We start from the raw sequence: 19,354 nt of genomic DNA on the forward strand, positions 1-19,354 counted from the left end.
ATTTGTAACATTAATCTGACAAATGTTAATGGGGCTGATGTGAGTCCTAATGGCATTACTTCAAACTGTAAATGTTCTTTATGTGTGCTGAAGACTGAATTGTTTCGATTCTTCATCTAGAGTACTTGCCAATATCCACTAAGCAAATCTAAGGATGAAAACACTTCAGTCCCTCTAATTGAGCTAACATATCTTGGATTACCGGCATCGGCATTCTATCTGGAACTGTGTTGGGATTTAACACTACTCCATCTCTTTTTATTTCCTCTATCAAATTGCCAACTATGGGTCTCTGGCTTATTGGTAATCTGCAATTAGGAATAAAAAATGCTTGGCTCCTTCATCTAACAAAATTCCATGTTGCAGAATATTTGTTCTTCCTAGTTTATCTCCTTCTATAACTATTACATTTCTGTATTTCTCTAACACCTGAATTAACTTGTGTCTATTTTCTGGAAAATCTGTTTTGTTTACTTCTGGATTTATTTGAGAGTTATGGCCATTTATGGAAAAAAATGATTTTCTTCTACAAAGATTCAAAAGATCAAGCAAAGATGCAGAGCATTACTAACCTAATGCTATTCTCCTGCAGTTTAATACAATTTTATCTATTTTGGAATCAGCTGAGAGCCAAATCTTTATCTTATTATTATTATTATTATTATTATTATTATATTATTATTATTATTATTATTATTATTATTATTATTATTATTAATTATTATTATTATTATGTTGAAAATAATGGCAGTTTTAACTAATTAATCTTATAAAGGTTTTTACAATTCTCCTGACAATTCATTTTCCTATTTTCATAAAACAATCTTTGACAAATATCCCAATTTAGACAAATACGAATATTGGAATTCTTCTCAACAACCTAGCTGAGCCAGAAATACGAATTGTCAGGAGAATGAAAAAAACCTGTATAAGATTAATTCGTTGAAAACTGCCTTCATTTTCAACAAAAACATGAATTAAGGAAGGTCTACTCCCTGCATATTATTATTATTATTATTATTATTATTATTATTATTATTATTATTATTATTATTATTATTATTATTATTATTATTATTATTCAGAAGATGAAGAACCCTGTTCATGTGGAACGAGCCCACCAAAGGGACCACTGACTTGGAATTCAGGCTTCCAAAGAGTATTATTAAGTTGTCCATTAGGAAGAAGCAAGAGGAAATAAAGGGAAATACGGAAATAAGAGATCCCACTCACTTATTAAAAAAGAAAAAAAAGAGAACAAACATATTAATAAGTAGATAAAACTGTATTAAAATGCAAGGAGAATATTATTAAGGTAGTAATGCACTGCATCTGCGCTTGAACTTTTGAAGCTGTTCCAGTTGCACGACGCATTATTATTATTATTATTATTATTATTATTATTATTATTATTATTATTATTATTATTATTATTATTTAGGAAACTGAAACCATTTTTAATTAAATCCCAGAGTGCTTTCTTTCTTCAGAATAAATTCACTGTCACAGACAGTAATATTGCAACGTTATTTATAATAATAATATATAACAAAGATGAACAGAGAGAGAGAGAGAGAGAGAGAGAGGAGAGAGAGAGAGAGAGAGAGAGAGACTGCTACCTCAATTAGGACTAGGCTTATATAAATATATATATATATATATATATATATATATATATATATATATATATATATATATATATATATATATATATATATATATATATATATGTGTGTAGTAATCTACTGGTCACTTTTACCAGACACATATGTAATTCTAATAGCCACAATGCCCTCTTAACTTCTCAAATTCTTCACGCTTTTTTGGATGTGCTTGTAACTACGAAGCCGTACATCCAGACGCAAGAAATCGTGGTCAGGTCGGCAACGTGACCTCCTTGTGGTTAAGGCGACGCGGGTTCGTGTCCCGCGACCGGCAATCACAGTCTTCAATATCTTGCGTCTGGATGTACGGCTTCGTAGTTACAAGCACATCAAAAAAGTCGCGAATAATTCGAGAAGTTAACAAGAATTGGGCGTTATATATATATATATATATATATATATATATATATATATATATATATATATATATATATATATATATATATATATATATATATATATATATATATATGTGTCACGTTAAGCGATGGTTTTGCGGGAACTGCTGGTTCCCCACTCGTTCCCCTTTTGTGGATTGCTGCCTCCTTACCTTCAAGTTTTTTTTTGATGTTCTCGTCGGTGAGCTGCTGTTTTTCTTTCGTCAGTCGGGTCTGGTAGGGCAGCGAAAGTAGCGGCAGTGGCAGCAGCAGCAGGCAGTTTTTGGAGTCGACGTTGGTCGAGTTTTTGAGCAGCAAATTGGAGCACGCATACGAAGTGGAGCACGACGTAGAGGTGGAGTGTGACCATGAGTTGTCGTGTGACCACGAGCTGCTCATCTTTGATGACAGCGTAAGGCTGTCCTGACGTCTCCATCGGGGTATTCTGGTCGGTGGGTTTTTGTCCCTGTTGCGCAGCTGAGGGCTGTCTTGGTGCCCCAATGGAGGACTTATGTTTGGTTTTTTTCTCTTTCTGCCTGCTGTTGTTTTATTTGCCTTTTATTTAAATTTTAAGCTACCTTTTGTTTAGGACGTTAATCATTTATTTAACTTTATTTTGTTTTGTGCTGCCTATTGGTTTTTTTTTGTACTTATGGTTTTTATCTTTTTACCAGACCTGACTCACTTGTAAATACTTGCCTTAATAAATTAATATTAAGCTTACTTTATTGTTTTTGTTGTTTTCTCCTCCTTTGTTTGTTGCATCTGCCGTCAGTCATGACAGCCCCGTCCTGAGTATGTTAAAGAACCTGCATAACGACCCACTCGGGTCGTTACAATATATATATATATATATATATATATATATATAATGATAAATAATATTGCCAAGACCAGGAAGAACATTCTTTATTACAAGCTTTCGAGGTATAAAACCTCATCATCAGGCTGAAAAAACCGACAAGGATGAGAATCAATAAAATTACAATAAAATGAATTGTCATAATAAATCTTCAGCAAAAATACTAACGAAATATAAAATGAACAAGTAAATACAAACTAAAAAAGGTGAGACGTAAAATAACGAAAAATTAAAAACACAAACATAAAAATATGAAAATAAAACTATAGTGAAATGTAAACAAACTACCACTCACAAAGTAAAATATTTAACGACCTAACTGAGTACCTACTATGAAATTACACGATAGCTAGTTGAATACCAGACGAGTTGTTGTTCAATTCCGGCTTCATCTTTTTAATAGTCAAAGACTCTGAAATTAAAAGGTCAGTCTATTTGAACAAAAGACAGTAAAAATCCAGGTCAGTGAAAGGATGGTCCTGTGCTAAACTGTGTTCTCTAATGGCAGAAAAGGGTGGTTTGGAAAGGGAAACCCTAGTTCTAATAGAAAGACCTCTGTGTTCCAAAATTCTGTGTCTGAGCCAGCAGAACTAGATCCACGTCGCAGACCACACTGCGAACAAGTGAACAAGTAAACGACACAGGAATTAGGTCCACAGGCAGAGTAGGCTTCTCTCTCAAAAGTGATCTTATTGTAAAGGATTACAGAAAACAAACCGGAAACTGATTTGAGAAACAATGCTTAAAATTTCTTGTAACTTTTTTCGGACCATATAGCTACTATGACCAAGGTAAGGCAATTTAATGTACTTTACATCTTTACTAGCAGTACTGTACACCGGTCTGGGACAAAACTTTTCATTTAAAAAATTTTTCAGAACTTTGTAAAATACAAATTTAACAACAGATGAAAAGGAAGTTCTTTCTCTTGGTCTTGATTTTGCCTTGATCCCCATGAAATTCAATTTCTTTAACTTCTTAAGTTTTGAAAAACTATGTTCAACTTTGAAAGGCTGTTGACATTTTTGTACAGTAAAACCCTTACTTCACTTTTTAACAAAATTTCCGTAATTGCAAACGATACCTACAAAAATTTTAATCGAAAAAGGAGGGTGTAATCAGTTAAATAAAGACAGAATCAATATTTTACGTAACCTTAAGAACGATAATAGTATAGTTATTACCAAGCCAGATAAAGGTAGGGTGTTGTATTAATGAATAGGTCTGATTATTTAGATAAAATTAATGAAATACTCTCTGACAATACAAAATTTAGGATTTTAAATGTAGATATTGGAGTCACATTTTGAAATTAAAGACAAACTAAATAGGTTGTTAGAGGTCTGAGAAAAGATTGGGGAAGCTACATATAGCTCTTTATTTGCTTCAGGGTCTAAGCCTGGTTATTTTAAATATTGCCTAAGGTACATAAAATAGGTAACCCTTTAAGACCTATTATTTCCTCAATTGGTACTTTTAGTTATAACCTGTCTAAGTTTTTGGTTCCAGTTTTAAACCCTCTAACTTTAGGAATTTAAATATCTAATTCTTCCAAATTTGTTAAAGCATCTTTCAATTTTAACCAAGATGTTGTAATGGCTAGTTTCGATGTAACCTCTCTTTTCACCAATGTCCCATTAAAAGAAACAACCGACATTATTCTTAATAATATATGTGAAAACCATCTATCAGTGTTTGGACTTAATAAAATAGACTTGGCAAAAATTATTACATTTAGTAAAAAAGCTGATGGCATTTTTACTTTTGATGGTAAATTATATAATCAAATAGATGGAGTAGATATGTAAATTCCTTGGACCTGTATATGCGGATTGCTTCATGGGTTATTGTGAAAGGATTTGGATGTCTGAATGCCTAGTGCTTTCAAACCTTTGTATTACCGTAGGTATGTAGATGATACTTTCCTTGTGTTTAAATAATTATCACATGTTGATTTGTTTTTGAATATTCTAATTCTCGTCACCCTAACATTTCTTTTACTTGTGAGACGGAACAGGATAATAAGTTGTCATTTTAGATGTACAGGTATACAGAAATAGTATTGTTTAAATTTGAGACCTCTGTTTATAGGAAAAGTACTTTTACTGGCTTGGGATTGAATTACCTCAGTTTTTCATGAGTTGTATAAGATGAACTCAATACGCACTTTGATTAATAGGAGCCTACAATGTTTGTTGTGATTTTAATTTATTTCATCAAGATATGGTTTTCCTCCAGAATTACTTTTCTGAAAACTCATATCCCATTTTTGTATTTTACAAAGTTCTGAAAAATTTTTAAATGAAAAGTTTTGTCCCAGACCAACAGTACTGCTAGTAAAGATGTAAAGTACATTAAATTGCCTTACCTTGGTCATAGTAGCTATATGGTCCGAAAAAAGTTACAAGAAATTCTTAAGCATTGTTTCCCTCAAATCAGTTTCCGGTTTGTTTTCTGTAATCCTTTACAATAAGATCACTTTTGAGAAAAGCCTACTCTGCCTGTGGACCTTAATTCCTGTGTCGTTTACTTGTTCACTTGTTCGCAGTGTGGTCTGCGATACGTGGGATCTAGTTCCCACTGGCTCAGACACAGAATTTTGGAACACAGAGGTCTTTCTATTAGAACTAGGTTTCCCCTTTCCAAACCACCCTTTTCTGCCATTAGAGAACACAGTTTAGCACAGGACCATCCTTTCACTGACCTGGATTTTCGGGTACTGTCTTTTGTTCAAATAGACTGGACCTTTTAATTTCAGAGTCATGACTATTAAAAAATGAAGCCGGAATTGAACAACAACTCGTCTGGTATTCAACTAGCTATCGTGTAATTTCATAGTAGGTACTCAGTTAGGTCGTTAAATATTTTACTTTGTGAGTGGTAGTTTGTTTACATTTCACTATAGTTTTATTTTCATATTTTTATGTTTGTGTTTTTAATTTTTCGTTATTTTACGTCTCACCCTTTTTAGTTTGTATTTACTTGTTCATTTTATATTTCGTTAGTATTTTTGCTGAAGATTTATTATGACAATTCATTTTATTGTAATTTTATTGATTCTCATCCTTGTCAGTTTTTTTCAGCCTGATGATGAGGTTTTATACCTCAAAGCTTGTAATAAAGAATGTTCTTCTGGTCTTGGCAATATTATTTATCATTAAGCTAAGATTTCAAGTAGTCCAATTACCGAGACTGTATTATAAATATATATAAATATATATATATATATATATATATATATATATATATATATATATATATATATATATGGAAAAAAATGTGGATAATTTTGTGTACATTTTAATAAAGTTGCAAAATGTACACATTTGAAAATTGCGCTTGCCAAATGTAGATAATTATCCACATATGGCAAAAATTTTGCCATTTTTAAAAAAAAAGCAACAGCATTTTGCCGATTGTACACAATTTTATTCAGAATGAAACAAAATCAAAGAGAATTAGTATTTATTGTTCAAACTAAAATTAGTATTTATTAGTATTTATTGTTCAAACTAAAAGGGATTGACACTATTTAACACTTAAATATTGCTACAAGAACGACCAGGGTGGCAACGAAGTTACATTTTAACAGTTTTATTTGTGCAGGAGCATCTGGAAGTTGTGCAATTTGTTTTACAGGCACACTTCACATACCCTTGGCCTCCTGTGTACCTGGTTACAGCGGTTCTCAAAGCCATTTCAACGTCGGGAACCTCATCTGGGGTGAGGAGCTTCTCCTTAACGGGGTCCATATCAGCTGCCGTGTACCGGGTGGTTAAGCGTCCTTCTCTGCAGCCTACCTGGTGCAGGTCCTCGTCTCTCTCTGCAGTACCACAACCAGGAACTTTCAGCGTCGCGTTGTCAACCACTTGTAGGGCACTTAAGAGGTGTTTCGCTCTCCTTTTCATTCTAAGTGCGGTTTTTTCTTGGCCGGCTGCAGCCAGTTGCCGAGCTTCAGCGAATTGCGGCGCCTCTTCTCCATCTCGTTCCTCTTCTCCTTCCTGTTCCTCCTCTCCTTCTTGTTCCTCTTCGGCTTCATTTTGGAGGATGGTGTCTAAATATTCTTCAGTTCTTATATTGCCGAGCATATTAGGTGGAATAACAGTGGATGCTAGGCCTACCTTGGGTTCGATCCCGAACATGACTTTAAACAAACTTGTTTTTATGGTTTCATGTTCCGAAATGTTTATTTGCCACTGGACAAAGTGGACCCCAACGCTCCACCTGCTGGACTTGTTTTCGTGCATCCAAATTTTTAATTTGTCTTGAATGACTCCATTCAATCTTTCAACTGCACCTTGGCTTTGTGGGTGGCGCGGCCGACCAGTGACGAGCTTAAGTTCAGGCCAGAGCGTAGACAACTCTGATATAACGGCATTCACAAACTCTCTCCCGTTATCCGAGTGCAGGATAAGGGGTGCGCCAAATGTCAAAAATATTGGGAGAAGCGTGTTAGCAACCTCCTCAGCTCGTTTTGATGTAAGGGGCCGCAGCACACAAAACTTGCTGAAATGGTTGATGAAGGTCAGAATATATTTAAATTCCCCATCAGGTAATGTTTGAAAATTGATCAAGTCAATTTGGCATCGAGAAAAAATAGTCTCGCTTCTAACAGGCTTCACCACAGACCTTTATGTACTCTGCGTTTTTCTTCTCTTGACACTCAATGCAAAAACTTATGAACATCTGGCAGCACTGCATAGTCAAATTAGCCCACTTCTTTTGTCCTTCTTTGAAAGTTTTCTTTTCACCGCCATGACCCACAGCTGAATGCGCGACCGAAATGGCCTGATGAACTTCCTCAAAGCACACTATAAACTTAAATTCAGTTTCCAATCCTTTACGCTTCTGAATAAGTCGGTCATCGTCACCAACTGAGAATTTCGAATCTTTTTTTCATATTATAGTCATCGCTGGTTTTAGGCCCTTCCTTTTCAATTTTAAGCAGCTGAGCTATCCACTGTGCACGTTTCTCTTTCCGAGGAATGACCACATTGTCATTCTTAGACTGTAATAAGTTGTCCAACTTCTGCTCAAACTGCTCTTTAAAGTCCGACATGCCACTTGTGAGTTGGTACGACAGACCTCTGCAGTAGCAGGGAAGATGAGGTGGGCGAGACGGTAGTTGCTACTGAGCTGGTAGATCTGGTTTAACTGCCCTCCTCCTTGCCCAACTGCACGATTTCAGCTCGTAAACAAGAAGTGTTTCATATTAGTCTTAGTCTGAGAATTTCGAATCTTCTGCTCAAACTGTTCTTTAAAGTCCGACATGCCACTGGAACAAAAAAAAATCTGTTAACATTTGGCAAAATACTGTTGCAAAATCATGTTAACATTTGGCAAAATGTCCTTGCAAAAAGTAGAAAAACTGCCAAATGTGTACATTTTGCAATCAATTTTGCCTATTGTGCACAATCGGCACCAAGCGCTGCAAATTGTACACAATAGGCAAAATTAATTGCAAAATGTACACATTTGGCAATTATCCACATTTTGCGTAACATATATATATATATTGTATGTATGTATGTAATATATATATATATATATATATATATATATATATATATATAGTATGTATGTATGTGTATATATATATATATATATATATATATATATATATATATATATATATATATATATATATATATATATATATATATATATATATATATATATATATATATATATATATATATATATATATATATATATATATATATATATATATATATATATATATATATATATATATATATATATATATATATGTATATATATATATATATATATATATATATATATATATATATATATATATATATATATATATATATATATATATTGTATATATATATATATATATATATATATATATATATATATATATATATATATATATATATATATATATATATATATATATATATATATATATATATATATATATATATATATATATATATATATATATATATATATATATATATATATATATATATATATATATATATATATATATATATATATATATATATATACACACACATATATATATATATATATATATATATATATATATATATATATATATATATATATATATATATATATATATATATATATATATATATATATATATATATATATATATAATATGCATATTATTTGCAAAATAACACTCCCGATAGCTTTGACAGAGATCAACTCACTGTATACATATATTTTACGCAGTTGTTAAATATCAATATTGACTGGAATCATCATCAAATATTAGTTTCCATCATAAATTACAATGTTACATTTTGATTTCGAGTTAGTGAAAAAATTACGAGAAGTTGACAACGTTTTTTCGAGGTGAACTGAACCTTTTGCAAGGAATCGAACGCCGGTGACAGACAGCCACTGAGTGAATTCATATGCGGGGGATTTTCAAACCATCCATCTTGCTTTACTTCTCGATCTTCACGTCGGTGACTTTTCTACTTTTATCACTTAATATCCGGTTGATTTCTTGTGATAGACTTTATAAGTACACTTCACAAGAAAGAGCACTGAACGATGACTGCAATGGCATATCGTCAGTTGGAGGGGGGCGCTGGGATCCTGGTGCGCCAAGGCGGTTGCCTCGGCGAGGGCGGCCATCGTCAGGGAGAAGGTTTGCTGCTGGCTGGGTCGCCACAACAAGGATTTTGGTTGGCCTTTCAGAACTTCCGTAAGGGGGGCCGTGGTGTGCGCGACCCCGGGGATGAACTGCCTGTAGTAGTTCACCATCCCGAGGAACTCCTGGACGGCCTTGACGGAGGTGGGGATGGGGAACCTGGTGATGGCTGCGACCTTGGATGTGAGTGGGCGGACACCTACCGGGGATATCTCATGGCCCAGGAAGTCAGCTTTCTGGACGCCGAAGGTGCAATTGTCGAAACGTACGACAAGGCCGTTCTCCTGCAGGCGCTGCAGGACTGCCCGGATGTGTTTCTGGTGCTCATTGTGGGACCTGGAAGATATAAGGATATCATCTACGTAGCAGACGCAGAACTTCAGGTCCCCCAGGATGCTGTCCATGAACCGCTGGAAAGTCGCCCGGCGTTCCTCAGGCCAAAGGTGGAGAAGGCAAACATGTAGGACCCGAAAGGCATGATGAGGGCGGTCTTTGGTATATCCTCTGGTGCGACCGGTACCTGAAAGTAGGATTTTAAAAGATCTAACTTAGTGAATATTTTGGCCCCGTGAAAGGAGGCCGTGAGGTCCTGCATGTTCGGCAGGGGGTAGTGGTCGGGTTCCGTTGCGATGTTAAGACGCCTGTAGTTGCCGCAGGGTCTCCAGGAGCCATCGGGTTTCTACACCATGTGGAGGGGGAGGCCCACGGGCTGGAGGCCTTCTTGCAGATTCCCATCTGCTCCATTTCAGCGAATGCGTTCTTGGCCTCCTGAAGGCGCCGTGGGGGAAGCCTGCAGAACTTTGCATGTGTGGGGGTGCCCTTAGTTTTTATATGATGGTATATGCCATGTTTGGCTGGGGCCCCGGGGATTTGGCAGAGCAGATGGTGGGCGCCTTGGGTCCCGTTGCCAATGGGAGGGACCAGCAGGAGTTGGTGTCAAGGAGGTGCTTCCGCCCGACGTCGACTGCCAGCCCGAAGTGAGCAAGGAAGTCAGCACCCAGAAGCGGGGTCCCTATGTCCGCGATGACGAAGTCCCAGGAATAACTCCGGCCAAGTATGGAATCGACAGGGGCCTGGTGCCGTAGGAGAGGATGGGGGATCCGTTGGCGGCCGTCAGGGAGGCAGCCGGATCCGGTTCACGCTTGAGGTCCTCTCTGGATGCCGGGAAGATCGATCTAACGGCCCCCGTGTTGACCAGCATCATCCTGCCGGAGATGGTGTCGCGGACGTAGAAGCCTAATGATTCTGGGCCCCTGGGTTTTTTGGCTGCCATGGCGGTCTGTCCTGCTGGCCGCCGCCTCCCTCGTTTTTTGAATGGGCAAATGAACAGGGCGGCAGGCAGTTCCGGGCATCTTTGCCAAACCGCCTGTGGTAGTGGCATGGACCAGGGGAACTCCACTTGCTGTGGGGCGCTGGGCGCCTCCTGGTGACGACATTGACCTCCTGCTCCGCGCCCTCTTCCTGCTGGACGGAGTTCACTGGTAGTGTGGGCGCTGTTAACCGCTTCGTTGCAGTCCATCAGGTGTTGCGCCGTGCGGATCAGGACGTCGAGGGGCATGGTGTAGGGTTCGGGGATCTGTGTGCGGACCTCCGGGAGGAGCTGACGAAGGAGGAGCTCCCGCGGCAGACTTATTTCCTGCTGCTCTCTGCTACCGTTGAAGTCTGGGAGTGTGAGCAGGTCTTCAATCATGCCCCATGACTCCATCACGCTTAGATCCTGCCGCGGGCTGACGGCAAGGTCGAGGGCGCTGGCGGCCCACTCGGCGACTGGTAGGGAGCACGTCTCAAGGAGGGACTTCTTCAGGAGGTGGTATGTGAGGGGGCATGCGGCGGACACCCACAGGACGAGTTTCTTATAGATTTCCTCCAGCAGGGCGTTAAGGACTATGTGAGCCTGCAGCACCTCGTCGTTTAGGTCCACCAGCCTGAACTGGCTCTCGACCCTATACAGCCACGACGTCGGGTTCCCCTGCGTGAACGGCGGCAGCTTTATGGACAGGGCGGCCCGTGATTGTCCTGCCGGGCAGGGGAGCGTGCAGGGCGTGGGCATGGGTGTGGAGGAGCATGAGAGCCTCGGCGCGGGGGCGGGCACGGGTGAGATGGGAGGAAGGTAGACATCCGAATCCGCGAGGTTAGCGGTCAATTGCACGAGGGAGGGAATGTCCGCATCCATGCTCGCTCTTTGTCCTCTTAACTGAACTGGGGTACTCGCGTCAAAACGCACTCGGAAGCGCACCGTGTGAGTCCGTTAATGACGCTGGTGATTTTGCCGACGAGAGTCAGCACGTCCAAACGCTGGTTACAGCGCTGTCGTTAGTCCGCTAAGGGCGTGAGTAAGTTCCTGGAGCCAAGACTGAGTCTCCGTATGGGTCCGCTAATGGCTCCGGGACTACTCCGGGGGTCACCACTGTAAGAGGTGCAAAAAAACGAGCACTTAAAAGACTACTGCTGCTTTATTCAAGATCCAGGCAGTTTATATAGCAGCAGACTGGCACCGTGCCGCGAAAGATAATGAGATCGTGAGTGACCTGAGGTCGATAATAATTAACAATAAAATACAGCAAACGAGTACACTTTACAATGTAAAAATAGACAGAACTCAAAATGGATATAATCTTGATGCCTGTGAACGAAGAAATACAAGATACACAATTGACAACAAGTGAACAAATATATACACAGTTTAAATGATTGAATTCGTGTGACCTGGCACGTTAGGCGTGACCAATTGTATAGGCGAAAGAAAATGGGATGTCACCATAGAAAACTTGCTCAGCGGAGACTTTACGAACGACGCGTTCAGTAGAGACTTCACAGACGGCTTTGTAGGTGACTTTACAACATGACCAAGCACTGAAAATGGTAAAAAACTGAAAAAAACTTATCCAAAAGACTTGTTCCCACAACTTAAGATATTTATATAGGGCTGTTGACAGTTTCACGCTAATCGATAAGAGGACAAGCTATTATGATGTACACAAATCTTCACTTTATTACACAATCTGTACATAACACTTACAAAGCCAGCATGCCACTGATCTTCACTGAGCTGAGAGAGAAAGAGAGAGAGCGCGCCTTTACAAGCGAAATGCCGAAATCTTTCCCAGGATCAGAGTGATATCCCAAATCTCTCCTCAATTGGGCGTGGCCTCTGTACGAACAATAACCGGAAGTTGTGGAATGGAGGTGCCCGTATCTTGGCCAGATCAGGGTAAAATAAGAAAGGGGGAGACTGAGCCCTAATTATCGTCAATATTATGATGATCATTCCAACTGTCCAAATAGAAGGCCTCTGACCAGTAAGAAATCTTACACTGAAGGTTATGACTACGTTCCCCTAACCATCTATAAGGTTTGGTCATTACTGAAAAAACAGTCAACATAAAAGTTGCAACAGACATTAGAGACTGGTATGAGAGGCAACGGCTCAACAATACGAATTTTGAGGGCTCGGAAACAGAACTGGGTTCATGAAAATGGACTGGGAAAACTCGAGAAGTTGTTAAAACGTGACCAAGAATACCTTTGAAAAATACTTAACCTTTAGCAAATCCCAATGTACGAACAGCGTCCAGAGATTCAATTTGCTAATGCCACTCATTCTATTGAGAGAGGTGAGTAATTTTAACAGACAGGTGGAAAAAGATGACAAAGCCAGATTAAAGATGGAGGGTGGCCGCTGAACGTAGTAAGCAGGATTGTAACGTGTCTGCACTATGCATGACCAGGCGTTAATGAAACTTGCAACAGACCTCAGTGGTCTGGAGTGAGAGGGATTTGGGACCCTCAAACTTATGAAAAGTAGATCAACAAGACCTAATACTAAAGTAGTTAACGTCTAGTTGACGATTACAAGAAATCTACGACAAATACAATCAGGGGCGGACTGCCAGTGGTCTGGGCCCTTGGGCAAATAAAGTTCATTAGCCCCTTGGCCATCTCGCACTAATGTCCATCCAGGGGCATAGCTAGACATTTGTGGGTCTGGGGACTTACCTCCTGGAGGGGCGCCCTCTAAAGTTTGCGGGTCCACTTTGACCCTTTCTGGGACTTCTTTCAATGCATTTGGGGTCCTGGGGGTGATTTCAAACAGTCCCCTCCCGTCCCCCTCCTTAGCTACACCACTGTTTCTCTCCCATACAGAAATGTGGAATCTTCATCTGACATTTGATTCAAAAGCTAAATGTCTATACAATATATATTAAATGTAGATTTAAATCAAGCTAAGCTATTATGCTACGTTTTATTTATACATGAAAATAATAGATACATCTATTACAAGTATATGATTCAAATGAAAAAAATAATGTCTTGCATCTTATAGAATACATTGAGCAGAATGCAGATGATCAATTTCAAATAAAAGTTTACATACTGAAGTATTTTGACAAGGTGTTTAAAGTAAGAGAAGTGCCTGTGGCTAACTAGAAGTGTTTGCAAGCCTGTTTATGATACTTTCCTTATAATTTTTTTAGCTTGCAAGCTATTTCCTTTTCAACTGAAATGATAATCAATGATTCTATATGACTTTGTGTAAGAGTTGACCTTAGTCTTGACTTAATAATCTTAAGTTTTGAAAAAGATCGTTCATATGTACATTATGTGATACTTGCTGCAAACAAATTTTCATAGGCTGTTGAACACATACTGAACTGGTAAAGTAATTTGAATGCACAGGACAGACAATTCTTGCAAGCATCTCTCTTAACACCTGAGGAAGGGTTTTGGCCTTTGTCATCATCAGAGTAAATTTCAGGGTCAGTTTCACAATCACTTTCCTGTTCTAAAATTCCTTTTTGAAGACGTTTGTAACTAGCTGTAAATAAAATAAGCTCTTCTCGAAGTGCTGTCGCATCCATATCAGGAATTGCATCCGCAATTACTCTGGGGTCTATCCTTTCTGGTGTGGCTTTCACTTCTTCAAATCTGTTTGGGTCGAAACAGGATATTTGCTTATATAGGTCCCAATGTGAAGCATGTCTCCTCTTCATGCTCTCAAGGACAGCATCAAGGATGATGTTGTGGCATGATGTTTCAAAAGTTTTAAGTGGTCACCATCATACTGGGACTTCTTATGCTCCAATAGTCTAACTGTGATATATCTCCAGTCAGAACAACCTTTAATCATCTGTGAGTTAATGAATTTATCAGGTGCAAACCTCAAGACAGAATGAGCAATGTAACGTCATGTTTTCTTCATTGATTTCTGCTCCTTGCAGCCCTTTTCGAAAGTACACCAGCATAGTATTAAAAGGAATGTCATGTGGATTGATTTAGGTGGAACTCCCAGAACAAATCTTCAAAAAATACTACCACTACTTGATGCTATAGCAACTTGCATGGACAAATAAATCTCACTTCTTTTGATGTTTGCTTCAGACTACCTTTCCTCTTCCACACAGAGTTTGCGGGTGGTTCTGGACTGCTCAATTCTGCTTCTTGTGGTTCTAGGTTTCTTGGTGCTGTTTCCAGCAGGTATAATATCAGCCTGTTTTACCTGCACGTCAGCTAACTGAGACGATACTGGAGTCTTTTAGCCAAAAGAGATGTTTTTCAATTTTATTTGTTTGCTGAATTTCCATGGTTCTTCTCTTTTTTTTTTTTTTTTTGTGCCTCCTTCTGGGTTTACATCTTCCTTTCAGTTGCTGACATTTTGGTACCACAACATGAGATAGTAAATAAATTTTCAGTAATTAACATAGAGTGAAGAGAGGCTGCAAAGAGCTAATTGAGAGTACTTGGTGATGTGTGTAAAGAATGGACTGTGAATGTTTGCTTAAGAAACAAGGTTGCAGAATAAGTTCAAAGTTTTATGAGAATGAGATGGATAATCAGGTTACATGATAAGGTGGAAGAAATAAACACACAGTATTTGAGAGTAGACGTTTTGAAAGATGGGAGAATGAATAGGATGTGTCTCTGGGATTTGGAAGGCAGAAAACAACAGGTGCACTTAAAGTTTATGGAAGAAGGAATATGATAAGAATACTAGAATACTAGCAGGCCCTATGTTAATCATTACTCAATATACTCAAAAATAAACATGGTATGATGCGGCATATGGCTAAAATCAGAACAGGCCTAAAGCCTAAAATCAGTATATCTTTATATTGATTGTTTAGCCTACATCTAGCTTAAAACATGTACCAAATTGCACATTATTTCACTTGCAATCCATGCAATAATCACCGTGACCAAGATATATACAGCACAAGTTTTTCAGTAAAAATTCGTGAAGCATATCTATGTAGGCTAATTGTAACATACATTGTCACACTTAATTTAAATAGACATTGTTTAGATCTAAATGTAACCTAGGCTACTGACCGTCTGAAGATATCACTGCACACTTATATACCTATTTCTCCACAAAAAACTGATCATTAAAAGATTGTTTGAGAAGTTTTCATCGTAGTTTACGATAAATGGTATGTATTATGGTACATCGAACTTGGGAAAAATCTAAAGAGAACTCCGCTCTTGCCACAGAACAAGTTGAAATGATTCAAAACAGCAGAAACAATCAAGATAATGTTGGATGTTGACAAACGGCGATGCATTTGATGTACACATAAAACCACTGTTGCCATTACCACATACGGCAAGCCACCACACTAGTTACCGACATCCGTGACTATACGTTGCAGTTTTTTTATTTGATTCTTATTTGATTCTCTAAATATACGCACCTGCCTTATCAAATTACTTTATTTCCTCAAACGATGTTACCCGGACGCCGTCGTGGACAATATAGTTTCAATAGAATATCTGGTACCACGATATCAATGCCATGGCTTGAAAATAGCAAACCGGACATTATTTCATCCGATAAAATGTGGCTTGCAGGAAACTGTTGTTAGGCTAATGCTTGATTGCGATATAAGCATTCTCTATTGATGATGTGATGACAGATTGACGGATAAGCGTACTAATTAATTGAAACCAGCGTAGTTTCTAAATTACACACACACACACACACACACACACACACACTCATTTTCCAAAGTTTAATGTTTGTTTCTCTCTCTCTCTCCTCTGTCTCTCCATATATATATATATATATATATATATATATATATATATGTATATATATATATATATATATATATATATATATATATATATATATATATATATATATATGTATATACTCTCTCTATATATATATATATATATATATATATATATATATGTATATATATATATATATATATATATATATATATATATATATATATATATATAATGTATATATATATATATGTATATATATATATGTGTATATATATATGTATATATATGTATATATATATATATATATATATATATATATATATGTATATATATGTATATATATATATATATATATGTATATATATATATATATATATATATATATATATATATATATATATATATATATATATATATAAACTATATATATATATATATATATATATATTACTATATTTTTAATATAACGGTATATATTATGTATGCATGTGTGTGTAGCCTTTATCTCTCTCTCTCTCTGTCTGTCTATCTCTCTCTCAGAGAGAGAGAGAGAGAGAGAAACTACAAACACATGTATATATAATATATAATTAAAATACATTATATATATATATATATATATATATATATATATATATATATATATATATATATATATATATATATATATATATATATACTGTAATGACTCGAAATGAGATTAGAACGTCTGTGTTCTCTGTTTCAATTATTGGTGGCTGAAAGTGTGAGTGAGCTGGCGCCCTTTCATGAGCTGACAGCTGTACAAGTTGGAATTCATGTATACTGAAGTCACAGCTACAAGTGTGGAAACACATTGTTTATTATTTACTGGTTCTAATCACGCAAAGTTCAATTTAATAACAGAAAAAGTCAGAAGACAATAACAGGACACCTGTACAAAGCATGGCTTTTTTTTACTCGTCTCTACACCCATGCACCTACAGCAAGTGTTTCATAGTATGATTCACCATTAACATGCACTCACACAACATACACGCATGCGAGCACACACACACACACACACACACACACACACACACACACACACACATATATATATATATATATATATATATATATATATATATATATATATATATATATATATATTATGATGCAGTACTTTATTATCAGTGTTCCTATTCCTTGTTTCTTTTTCTCCCGTCCTGCATAGCTTCGGTAGCAACTCCAAATAATGTGTTCAATGGAGTTCCAATGAAGGGTGAGAGGGATCTCTTTGATCTTGTTTTCACTGTTTTGTCTATTTTTGTATCTAATTTTTCTAACAAGTATATAACACTGTTATTATCACCGTTCTTTAGGATTGATTTAATGTCCCTTTGAATTGCATTTAATGTTTCGTCACTATTTAACACTGTCGATATGTCTGTATTAACGGTTCCTAAATCTTTAATCATTTTGACATTTCCAAGTCTTTTCAACAATGATCCCTTTCTTATCTCCACCTCTGAAGAGATGAGTCCATTCACGATTATTATTAAGATGAGCCGCATTGCTGCATCTGTAGAATAGACTTTATCAATTTTGTACAGGTTTCACTACATACATTACATTGTATGATAATTTCACTACATGCATTATATTTGTGGCACTTTCAGCCTAATACCTAATAAATACATATATATACATATTTAACTCTGTCGGTTTCTGTGAATTATATCTTTATTTACAACATTATCTACAGCATTTTCATGTCTTATGTTATCTATAACTTCGGACACTTGGATCTGTTTTACAACTTTTATATGATTCAGTGAACTACTTTTCTTTTTACTTTCATTAATTACTCTATATTTGTTTAATTTTTAACACTTCTACAACTCTATATGGTCCAGAGAACTTGGGAGAAACCTTTACATTTGGCCCTTCTAGAGCATGATTTTGTACATAAATTTGAGTACCTACTGTAATGATTGGTTTAATGGTGCTTCTATTATAATATTTGGCTTGAGTGTTATGAACCTCTTTTAATTTTTCCCTTATTTTCCTGATTGTCTAATAAGTACGTCTGGTCTTCCATACGCTTTCCGTCATCTGGGTGGTGTTGCATCATAAATATATTGTTGGGCATTCTTTTCTGATAACCATATAGCAAATAATGTGGGAATTCTCCTATTGTCTCATTTACGGTATTATTCAATGTGAACTGTATGTCTTCTATTGCGATGTCCCAATCTTTTGTCTGTGGGCTCACTAAAGTTTTCAGGATATCCTTTATTTTACAGTTGATTCATTCTCTGCTCCATTAGGGCGCTTTATAGCGGTTATTTGACACTGATTTATTTCATAAAATTCACATATTTTTTCTCTAAAAGATCACTGGAAGATTCAGCAGCATTATCAGAAAAGAAGAACTTGTGGACATGAATGACTTCGTGATAATTCTGAATTTAGAGCTTCTGCTAATGTGGCTGCATCTCTTTTCTTCCTGGTACGATTTCTACATATCTAGTGAAGATAGTCTAAGAAGACAATATTTACATTTATTTCCTCTAATCGTCATGAAATGGACCAAAAAAAGTCCATAAGTTACTATTGAAATGGAGTTAATTCACAGTGGATATTTTTCAAGTGGAGCTTCAAGATTTACGTTATCTTTACGTTGATGACAAACGATACAGTTTTGAACAAAATTTTTGGGATTTTCACTACAATTTGACCAAAAATAATTTCTAGTTATGTTTCTGCTTGTCTATTTAATTCCTGGATGTTCTGCTAACTTATATGAGTGTAT

At 36.7% G+C, this 19,354-nt stretch overlaps 1 protein-coding gene across 1 annotated transcript; it reads right to left on the reverse strand.

Annotated features, from left to right (window-relative positions):
• Window positions 1–6,481: 6,481 nt before the first annotated feature.
• LOC136832017 (KRAB-A domain-containing protein 2-like) lies at window positions 6,482–7,962 on the reverse strand. The gene is made up of 2 exons (XM_067092503.1): window positions 7,865–7,962; window positions 6,482–7,532 (listed from the first exon to the last, which is right to left on the reverse strand). Exons 1-2 carry the CDS (start codon window positions 7,960–7,962, stop codon window positions 6,482–6,484), a joined length of 1,149 nt encoding a protein of 382 aa, XP_066948604.1.
• Window positions 7,963–19,354: the final 11,392 nt, after the last annotated feature.

Source organism: Macrobrachium rosenbergii, chromosome 49, assembly GCF_040412425.1.
Source record: "Macrobrachium rosenbergii isolate ZJJX-2024 chromosome 49, ASM4041242v1, whole genome shotgun sequence".
NCBI classification, from domain to species: Eukaryota; Metazoa; Arthropoda; class Malacostraca; order Decapoda; family Palaemonidae; genus Macrobrachium; species Macrobrachium rosenbergii.

Coding starts and splice junctions, on each gene's coding strand:
- LOC136832017 (XM_067092503.1), bottom strand. CDS start 7,962: ATGTCGGACTTTAAAGAGCAGTTTGAGCAGAAGTTGGACAACTTATTA. Junction 7,533..7,864: donor CGGAAAGAGAAACGTGCACA/GTGGATAGCTCA, acceptor GAGTACATAAAG/GTCTGTGGTGAAGCCTGTTA.